Source organism: Micropterus salmoides, unplaced genomic scaffold (assembly GCF_014851395.1).
Source record: "Micropterus salmoides isolate LMB-PRFRI ecotype aquatic unplaced genomic scaffold, ASM1485139v1 Ms_hic_scaffold_20, whole genome shotgun sequence".
Classification (NCBI taxonomy): Eukaryota; Metazoa; Chordata; class Actinopteri; order Centrarchiformes; family Centrarchidae; genus Micropterus; species Micropterus salmoides.
The window spans coordinates 12,643,837-12,654,709 of record NW_024041151.1 but is presented as its reverse complement, the minus strand read 5'-3'; the positions used below and the strand labels follow the sequence as shown (position 1 = coordinate 12,654,709).

Genomic DNA, 10,873 nt, shown 5'->3' with positions numbered 1-10,873 from the left:
TCTCAACAAGACAAATTCATACATATCTTGGATGTCTGTGTAGCTCCTATGGGTCACCAGCAGGGGACGATAAAAACTCTTCTTCTCTACTTTAATCTGACAATAGAAACAAAGTCTTTTTTGCTTCGGAAGGTTCCTAACTGAGTGAAGTAAACCGGAAGTACTTCTGTGGCAGCCATGATAAGAGCTGGTTGAATTCTTTAAAAGCTAATGAAAGGTGCCTCAATGCTTCCTTTCATGTCTCCTTTAGTATAGGTTACACCTGACCATCCTTTACTAAAAGAAAGGAGAGAATGCCGTCCCACAATTTCTTGCGGCGGCAACATAAAGAGACGCATGTTCTCAAACTCAAATGATAAAATCCATTACCACATCTAGCAAAATCCTTCCAATACAGATGCACATTATGTATTTCTGATTCTGATTCTGATTCTGATTCTGAAACTGTCAACAATAACTGAGACCCATGCGAGCTGTTACTAGTCTTGTACCGTGATCAAAGTGAGGATAATGTTGCAGCGTGTAGTCTCACGTTATGTACTGCAGCCCTCAGCAAAATCATAAATTTCAATTTACTTCAGTCACAGATGCTGACACCCTTGCCTTAATAAAGGCAGTGATCAAGCTGGATGACCTCTACTGTAGGCGTTTCCCACACACTGATTTATTTGTGGCGGTCTGACACATTATCAACGCTCTTTTTTGTTAGGCTACTATTTAAAATGGGTAAAATCGTAGGCTATAGGCTGTGCGCTCCTCGCAGCGCACAGCCTATATTCACTCAGCACTTCCTCTCGCCCCGTCACTCTCTCTCTCTCTCTCTCTTGCGCCATAGTTACGCTGTCATTCTGTGGGAAACACTGTGTTTACAGACAATAATTGGGATTCATGTTGATGAATGTGGGTAGGAGAGTGAGTGTGAGCAAACATTCTCAATGTGACAACCCTTTCCATTATTTGGTGACTGGTAGGCTACCCTTTCTGCCTTTTTGCTATTTTGGTTTTGAAGTAATATTTTCCACCGTGTTGTCCACCTTTAGATGGTCTGCATTACAACAACATGGGGCGCAGTGTCAAAGATGCGCTTTTTGTAATCGATTACATCCCCCGATGTCTTCATTTCTGACATGTTGTGTGCAAACATTTGTAAATAAGACAAGAAACATCTATAATATTGGGTAAGCATGTACGTAAAGAAAAATCTAATATTTTAGAAGTGGGTTAATTGACAAAACAACATGAATTGAGTTAATGGTATGGTCTTTTGAAAATGTGACTACAGACTGGACAAAAGGCTGTTAGCGTTTGTAAAAAAAAACAAACTGTGGGCATGTCTTAGCAATCAAGAAAAACTCTAAATAAGATATTATCAGAATCTGTTCGCAATGCACCCATTGATGTACAGACAACTATCAACAGATTACTTCGATACAGAAGAAAACATAAAACGTTATGATTCTCCGGTAGAAATTCTAGAGTTATACAGAGCCTTTTGGGGTCTGAGAGCAGATAGATAGATAGATAGATAGATAGATAGATCCAAAAAAAAAGACCCTCTGTACAGTTAACAAATTACAAAACAATAATACTCTGATAGTCTTACTACATTTTATTAGGAATTTAAATAGCTTTCATCGTACTGCTGAAAATTTCTCCACAATTATTTGCCCATGTAATAATTCCTTTCATTCAGTGGTGATGGGCAAAATATAGACAACAAAAATAACACAAGACAACACAAAATATCCTCATAGGCAGATGACATATTGTTATATCTGTTAAATCATTAACCCGAAAAACCAATTCAGTTTCACATAATAAGGATATTTTTTCTCTCTCTCTGGATGGTGTTGATTGAAAACATTAACAAATTTCAATCACTGTCAATGTTGATGAATGCATTGATTTCAAAGATCTCATCTTTTTTTAAAATGAAATATACGATTAGGGGCATTAACTGGAGAAGTCCTTCAAGTATGGATTTTCTATGCACTACTCTATGTGTGAAGGTAGGGCTTCTCAACCAGCACAGTAAACACATAGCTCACCACCACCGTGAGCACCAGGTGGCCAAGGAACAGGTACATCTAAAGAAGAGACATTTAATACAAGTTAAAAAGGGCATCGAGAAACACAGCCAATAAATGGTAACATCTGAAATACCTCAGCATCAGGCTTGTTGAAACTGAATGAAATGTGCTGTCTGAAGTACTTACAAAGTTGATGCCTGTGTAGTGGATTGGGGTCTCTTGCAAGCCATTGTAGAGGATGATGAAGACAGGATGTGTCAGATAGCAGGCAAAACTAATGTTGGAAAGAGGAACCCAGACATCCAATGACAAGAGGCTCTTGATAAAACCTGGAGAAACAATGTGAGATAGTGAAGAACTTTTAATATGTATTACGACTTTCATGTATGAAAGTCTAGCTTTTACTCACATGTCAATTAACAGGAAACTGGCAGACATGCTATTACTGCATTTGTATCCATATTTGTTAAAGGTCAGTTAGCCTACGAAAGGGAATAGAGTAACAAGGTGATTTACAGTGGCTTCCACCAGGAGTCTGCCTCCAGAGATGAAGAAGATATAGTGGGTTCAGGAGAGGCGTCAAGCGGGAGAGGAGTGAAAAGGAGGTTGGGCATCAGAGAGGCAGCGACAGCATGTACAGAGAGTATTTTCACATCTAACTTTTTTGAATTAAGGGTTTATTTTGACTAGGGATGTCACAATACCAGAAATGTAGTAGTCAATACCAATACCAGTAAAATTCAACAATTCTCATTGCCAAATTTGATACCATGTTAAAAAACAAAACAAAAATTATAAATCCCATGTACTTCAACATAATCTCTACACACTTTAATAAATTATCAGGTAGGCCTATAGCTCAATAACTGTGAAAAAACAACAAAAACAGCAGAAACTGCACACACACACACACACACACACACACACACACACACACACACAAATACCTCTACTCAAAGTGCAAGCAGCAGTTTGAATTTACTGACCATTATTCCGGAAATATTTATTTAATACGCAAACGACAGATGACACAGTCAGATCGGTAAGGACAGTAGCCTGCTACTGCGAGCTTTGTTTACATTACAGTAGACTTTAGTGTTTACCGATTGAAAATGGAACATAGTTGGCCAGGCAACACAGCAATGCCAGCTGTCTCAAACAAAAATAATGGTATCGCAACGTACCTAACCATTTACAATTCTTAACTGTTGTTCTTTTCAACGAGTTGAGTCAGAGCTGTCGCTGCAGCTACACTTAGTTGGCATCTATACGAGTTGGATCCCCGCTATTTATGATACCTAGAAAAACAAGTATTTTTACAAGAATTTTGGTATTGACTTGGTACCAAAGTATTATACTCATGACACCCATAATTTCGACCAAACCACAGTTGATGTTTGTTGGAACAGTGGAAAGACTAACCAAGATGGTTTTGGTTAGGGCTGTCGCGATAACCTCAAAATTGAAATACCACACTATTGGTCAAGCCTGCCGCAGAGGATGGCAAGCACTGCAACAACTCCAATGGTCATACTTTACACTTCAGTGTGTGTTAAAATAATAAATTATTGCTTCAAAAATTCCACAAGCCTAACGAGCTCTGTAATGGTTCATGGATAGATCGCCATGGGCTGTACGTGACCCGATTTGGAAGCTGTAAGTGTTGCCGTGTTTTGTGTTGTTTTACAGTTTATTTTGAAAGTTAGCTAACTTGGCTTTAGCATATTGCGCTGCTAATGTGGCTAGCAGGCTCGGCGATGTTGGACTAATATACATAAAGTTGTTACTGTGATGTAGAGACAGAGCTCAGTTAAAACTTTATGGATGAAAGATACATTTGTTACAGATTAATAACTCACCACTCTGAAACTGTTGCTCCAGTTTATGTTGCCAAGCTGGTCGGCAACATGTAAAGCTGAACTGAAGCTGTGTTTGCGTCGACCTGCCCTTCTCAGCTTCTAATTGGCTAGTAGTCCTTAACTAGGAACTGCGCATGTGCAACTCCCAGCAAAGATCATTTAGAGACAAGATGTATCACTCCATAGCTAAAACAAAGCCTTCAACACAGGGTGAAAAGAGGAGCTGAAAAAATTTGGTGTTTTTGAAAATTAAACCATGTAAACCTGTTCTGGTACAACCCCTATATAAGATTTTGAACCTGAAATTGAGCATAATATATAAGATGTAGTTTGGGTTAAAAATGTATTCTAAAAAGTTTTGGATACTGATATTGCTATTATTATACATAACGGCAAGTTACTGTATTATAGTGTATTTATTCATTGACTAACATCAGAGTTTTGAATGCAGAAGAAACAAATACTTGAAAATGTGTTGCTTATTTTAATTTGTTGTTTTTTTCCACCATGTGGTATTTGTTTACCTCCATAACCCTCCTCACAAGCCAGTATGATCCAGGTTACAGCCAGAGCCCAGAGCTGTCTGTGCAGTCCCTGGTAGAGGGCATGAGGCACTGATGGGTAGGCCGGGGTCTCCCTCAAGATGTATGCTAATCCAACCAACACAGCCATGAGTGACAAACAGCAGAACCAACCAAGTATTGCCTGCCACTGGAGCAACAGAAAGACACAATAAGCAGCTTGTATGTGTACAGAGTCAGTTTGGCTCAATAATGTCACAGAAGAGCACGATGTATTCACATTTACTAAATGAATAAGGTGTGTCTAGTGAATTTGGCAGTTTTGTCAACATTATCAGATGTTCTCACCTTTTGCTTTAAAAGCTGATTCTTCTTTGTCGCCAAATATATTCCAGTCAAGACCCCTATTAAAAATGGCCCATATCTTGTGTAGGGTTTCTTGTAGTAATACAAGACATAATTCTCAAATTGCCTGAAAATTAAAGAAAAAATTGTATTTTTTATTTTTAGGAAACAACCAGAATGGCTAGCTGGCCTTTGCTCTATTTTGTGTTGGATTTCACGTTATAAAAAATAAAACAAACACCTTATATTTCATGCATTTGGGTCCTAAGCTGTTTGCTACTATTATTACTACAGTAGATCACCATCACTAAGTCTTACAGTGTAGATGGATGAACGACTGGCAGCTGTAGAAGTGCAGTTATAACAGCACTGGTCACAGTGGTCATCAGCACAAGACCTCCAGAAACAACTGCAAACACACCTCTGTTTCTGATAAACAAACAATAGGAAGATTGTAGAAATAAAATTGTTATAATGTGAAATGGCCCCAGTGGTGGCCATGATTCAAAATGTATTTTTGACAAGGTAGAAATCTGATTGAGGACCGAAATGTTGCTATGTTTTAGAATCATATGAAAGTACGTACAGTCTATAAAAATAGACCAACAAAGGAGTGGTGGCATAACACTGGAAGTCCAGAGATAGGTACCAAGTCCAAGGAATACACTGAGGAGGTAAATGTTAAGATATAGGTCAAATATGTCAAAATAAATTGAAGCTACTATGCAGCTCTTAGGTCTAAATTACCCCTTAAACTTACTATCTTGTTGCTTGGGAGGACATTGCTTATCAACAATAGGTTAGCCCACCAGTAAGTCTTACAATCCACCCCTGTATCTTTAAATGGGAACCAGTAGGGTCCCCACTGGACCAGAGAGATGAGGCCAGTGGTTAGACACACAAAAAACATATGCAGTGGTTGAATCCTGTAACAAAGGAAGCACAAGGAGAATTCACTTTAACATTAGTTGTAAATCACACATACAATGAAGAGCTCCTGAATAACTTTTTATAGCTATCACTTAATTTGGTGAAATGATCATCATGCATTACCTTTTAATCCTCTTGAAGAGGTAGTTGGTCACCAAACTGGTGCTCAGTTTGTCTTCAGCTCTGTTGATGGAGCCCAGCAGAGACCTTGCACTAAGCAGACCCCTAAACACAAAAGCTAGTGGCTATAACTGGCAACGTAAAACTCAAAATACAGTTGTTTTTTTTTACAGACACACTATTTCAAACTTCATGCTGTGTCACTCTCACCCGAGCAGTAAAAAGGTGTCTACAGCCAGAAACACAGGTCCGCTGATGGTAAGCACATACAGAGGGCTGCTTTCAACTGTGTTCTTCCAGTTTTTGTAGTTATCTGTTATAGATGCAATACAGTGTAATATGTGATTAAGTGAATGTCTTGCAGATTGAGTGAGCAAGTGGCAGTGAGTCTTGATATACCGAGGTTGTTTAATGTATACTCTGCAGAGTGTCCACAAATGATCCACAGCAGGCTGAGAACACGGATGCCATTCAGGCAGGAGTAGCCTCCTCCTGGGATGGATGAGGAGGTGCTAAAAATGCCCTGGGTGGTAGTTTGTAGAGAGAACACCTGCAGGTACCGGTACACACAGCTTCGAGAAAAGCACAGTGTTGTGTGCCTGGTGCAGTCTATGAGACAATATTCAATAATAATAAAGCAATGTCTGAATATAAAAACAATCTAAATCTTATTTTTGCAGAGTACAAGTTTCGTTGTTATATCTACTTATTATCATCCCTCTACAGATCTTCCAATGACAGCAGAACTGAATATTTTCTGTACATTTTGGGGAACATGTACTCACATATGATGGACATTATACTTACTATTACCTTTTTCCTCTGAAGTATTGCTATTAATTTTGCTACTGGAGGAGGCATTGGTCTTCAGGGTACCATAAAGTTTGAGACCAGTGTTCAAAGACGGAGACTCTACTGTTGGGCTGACCTCTCTGTCCTGTTGCCACCTTATCATAGCTGTAAACAGGGTAGCCGCAAGAGGAATTGCTACCATGACACAACACACAAACCTGCAGGAGAAAATGTATCTGTTTTAGGTCAGAAGACTCACAAATATTACCTAAAAACAAGACAAAAACAGTGAGTTTAGTTACAAGTAGGCTACACATGCATGTAAGACAGTAGAGAAGGTAAAATAATAGAAGTACAATCATATACTGACAGGCAGGTGAAATCTGATGCATCAGGGGCAATGGTGTCAGACAAACAGTGAGTCATGATCATCTCCTGAGTGGACTGATTGACCAGGATGGGAGGTAAAGGGGGAATGAGGGACGTCTGACTAAACTGTAGCCTCCCTGTTAGAAAAGGTGAAACATAAGTTAAACAAAGTAGTATTGGAATGATACTGCAATGAGTCCAGAGAAAACAGATTTTCACTGACCGTACAGCACCAGCATTTGCACCTCCTCTTCTTCACAGGAGTCAGGAACACAAACACCCACAAAGTACTGGACTGTTCCCTACAGTAGTAAAAACACTTTGTTCAAAATCACCAACTATAACCAACTGCCAGGATGACAAACAAATATTTTCTGGTTACCTGTCTAAGGAACACCTGGCAGTACTGTCCAGAGAAGGTAGGAGCATGGGCAGAGCGACACAGCTGCAGCAAGCCAGGCCGGTTGACATTACCTCCTTCAACATTGCTACCCATCTTTCCAAATGCATCATACACTGAAAATACACACACACACACACACACACACCAAACAGCAATGCAACTTAGACTTGCAAAGAACACAACATAGTTCCTTTGAATAAAAAGAGAGCCTGAATTTATATAATAAAACCTGTACAATGTAATATTTATAATTGGTTGTGATTGCACAATATAGGTTTTTATTTGCTTCCCTGATTCAAGAATAATGATTTGGTGACTCTTTAAAGGATTCTAAAGCCTACTTATAAATCCAAACAGATATTAATAGCATATACTTCCTATTTAAGCCCGTAAGTGGGACATGGGTAGTTATTTTTGACGATAAAATACTGATATATTGCAGTACAAGTCATGATTAATAGATGGCCTTTCTAGTTAAATTAGCACTTAGTTTTATAGTGAACAGTTGGCTAGTGTGGCCTCTCTATCTAGTGACTTTACAACTTACCGTAACACAGTAAGAAATGCCTTTCAAAGGTCAGCAACACTTACTGGAAACAGCATATTCCTTCGGCCAGTCCTGGTTAATTTCCCTGAGGAACCTGTTGGTATCGTTCATACATCTTTGAGACACATTCAAGGCCTGCGTATTTTCCACACTGCACCCTGCAAACAGAGGGAATGCCACCAAATTGCTGACATGCACTGGTCAAAACTGAAGTCACATTATCAAAAATCTTCTCACAGTCAACGAAACAGTATTTGGGCAAAATTGTGAATAACTTTTCATTGCTTTCAAATAAAATGCATTCAATGACCACTTTCTCCAAAATCCATGAACTCTTTTCTCATTCTTACTCCACAACCTGCAAAACACTATATACTTGCTGCACATTTTTTTTGCTAACACACTGTGTTCAAAACAGTTAAAAACACATTCAAAACTTAATTATGGCAACTGTCTTGCATTTCAGCAGACTGAAATGATTGGAAAACCGTAGCAGTATATTTACGTACATTTTATGTTTTCCTATTTTCAAAGAAATACAAAATAAAACTGTAATGGATATTTACAGTTTTTTTTCTGTCGCTATGGAACTGTTCACACAACTATGTGGTAATATGTCACCACTCTTAGTACATTCATAATACATTATGTTCATGCAAAGTAAAAGCAGAATGTTTGTTGAGATTTTCTTCTCTGTTGTTAAAACACCTTTTACTATCATTATGCTCATCGTTCCTAATTAATCATCACTGAAACAATTGCTTACAGTAATATACATGTCTGTTTCATTTGCCTGATATAGTCAGATTCAAAGTCACCACCCTAGGTTTGAGATTTTCACTGAATGTGACATCATTGGGATTGAAACTTACAACCTTAGTGCAAGTAGCTTAGTGCTCTTTGTAACAAACAGAGCCACAAAGGACCACTGCAACAATTACAGTATGTACAATACAGTACTGTAAAATACATTCCATGATTACCATCCATAATTACATTGCTAATTTCACGTGGTGGTAAACTCAGTTGGTAACCACATACTGTAAAAGGGGATGTGGACACTTTCTCATGTCCTTTCAACATGGAGCAGCAAAGACAGCAAGGCAGTGGAATTGATCAGAGAGCTTGTGGACAGGCTTAGAGTTACATTTGAATAGACAAACCTATCTGTTGCAGTAGAGTAAAATAAAGTAAAAGTTTGTTTCTTGCATCAGTGATTGTAGAGGATGTCTTCATTGATCACAACTTGTACAATAGGATAGATATTATGGAAATGATAGATTCTGTAAATGTTGGATAATGTAAATATATTGCTTAATGTGAAAATCTGTCTTTTACAGTATACTGTAGCATACTTCTGTCAGCACTTCTAAGGTGATTTGAAACATGTATCTTGCATTGTTTGTTATTAGATTCACTGATAGACTAAATGACTAAATGACATTATGTTGTGTTTTGGTGATTAAACCATATGTTCTCGTGACATTTCATGAGAAACTTGTAATTTGAATCAATCGTTGTGTGGTTTGAATGAGCGACTGGCTGTGTTACAAGTCTGATGAGTTTGGAGTTTTGTACTAAGAGTTGTGAAATTTTATCACATACTAATAATAGTATAATAGTAGCCTACCAAAGCAATAAAAAAAAAACTGTAAGCAAATTTCTGATTCATTCTTGTGACATATACTTAAGTACAGTCACTAAAGTGAAAATATTTTATTCTTATTCTATAATGAAATACTAATTTATGTGAATAATCATTCAAACTTTTAAGATAAAAGTTCATAATTTACAGTTTTTTTTAGCGCTACATGCATGACAAAACTTTATTGCAAACAGCAATGCCATACACACAGAAAAGTGTCCTCAAGTGATTTTCATTTTTACTATGAGTGTGTATTTGCTGCTTCGTGTGCTTACTCAAAGACATTTGAGTCCTACTGTATTGTTGCAAAAAGACAATTTTCAAAAGAGTTTGAAGAGCCTTTCAAGAATTATTTGCTTTTGCAAGAGATGTATTGTATTGATGTGTTTTGTTTTTTTGTTGAAAGGTTTTGCGATTAGTGTGTAGAGTTTTGCAAAAATAGCCAATAGTTTCAAAAATTGTACCTAAGCAATCAGATAAACCTGCAATGCAGTATGTAGAGACCTTTTTCAAAGGTCAGAAACACTTACTTTGTTCCTTCGGCATGTCCTGGTTATTTTCCCAGCGGAGAGTGTGAGTATCCTCCGTACATCCTTGAGACACAGTCAAGGCCTGCGTATTTTCCAGCGCCACACTACACCCTGCAAACAGAAGGAACGCCACCCAACCCAGAGACATTTTTTGGACTGACTGCATCTTTTTAGTGAAGGTGTTTAAATAACAGTGGGGGAGATGGGACTGGGGGGAATAAATACATTGATTTGCATAACGTGCGTCGGTGTATTGCTGCTGCTATGGTCGCTCACTACTTGATACTTGATATGATGTATTAGCCTATGATTTGTTATCATAGCTTCATTTATTATTAGGCTGTGTCAATAAATGGCAACAGACTTCAATATTGATTAATAAGGTAAAACGATTAAAGTCTCCAAAATGTTTAAAAAATATATTCTTTAACTGTTTCTTTGGTGCAATTCTATTCTGCAAGGTACCCTAAATTCATCATTAATAAGAATAAAACCAAGGAACAAAGTGACTAGGCTACTTCTATAAGCATCAGCATTGCTGTTTGTTAGACCTAGTATAATTATTTCTGATGTCGCCACCAAACTAACATTTGTTTATCAGATGTCTATTGGAATAGGCTAATTTGACCAAATACTAAGGCCTTCAACACAATTTGGGGGATTAGCAGAATTAGCACCATGCTCTAGGCCACTTGAAAGCTGCCTGTAAGCTACATCTCTGTGGTTTAGTGTTGACAAACCAACCTGTCCTCCTACCTAAACAACACAGTAGGTAGTTTGTC

The 10,873-nt window shown here is 37.9% G+C and overlaps 1 protein-coding gene across 1 annotated transcript; it reads right to left on the bottom strand.

Moving 5' to 3' along the window:
- Positions 1 to 1,559: 1,559 nt before the first annotated feature.
- LOC119914745 (O-acyltransferase like protein-like) lies at positions 1,560 to 10,239 on the bottom strand. Its single transcript, XM_038734229.1, has 16 exons — positions 10,174 to 10,239; positions 7,961 to 8,051; positions 7,349 to 7,482; positions 7,190 to 7,268; positions 6,968 to 7,103; positions 6,613 to 6,815; positions 6,205 to 6,414; positions 6,016 to 6,118; positions 5,809 to 5,910; positions 5,516 to 5,681; positions 5,342 to 5,421; positions 5,074 to 5,184; positions 4,759 to 4,882; positions 4,414 to 4,600; positions 2,217 to 2,359; positions 1,560 to 2,087 (listed from the first exon to the last, which is right to left on the bottom strand). Exons 1-16 carry the CDS (start codon positions 10,237 to 10,239, stop codon positions 1,998 to 2,000), a joined length of 2,025 nt encoding a protein of 674 aa, XP_038590157.1. The 3' UTR covers positions 1,560 to 1,997.
- Between the last annotated feature and the right edge of the window lie 634 nt (positions 10,240 to 10,873).

Excerpts from the sequence above, each read along its gene's own strand:
- LOC119914745 (XM_038734229.1), bottom strand. The coding sequence starts at position 10,239 with ATGTCTCTGGGTTGGGTGGCGTTCCTTCTGTTTGCAGGGTGTAGTGTG. Across the intron at positions 4,883-5,073 it reads GTCGTTCATCCATCTACACT|GCAATTTGAGAATTATGTCT; the intron begins GTAAGACTTAGT and ends TTTAATTTTCAG. Across the intron at positions 4,601-4,758 it reads ATCAGCTTTTAAAGCAAAAG|TGGCAGGCAATACTTGGTTG; the intron begins GTGAGAACATCT and ends CTGTTGCTCCAG.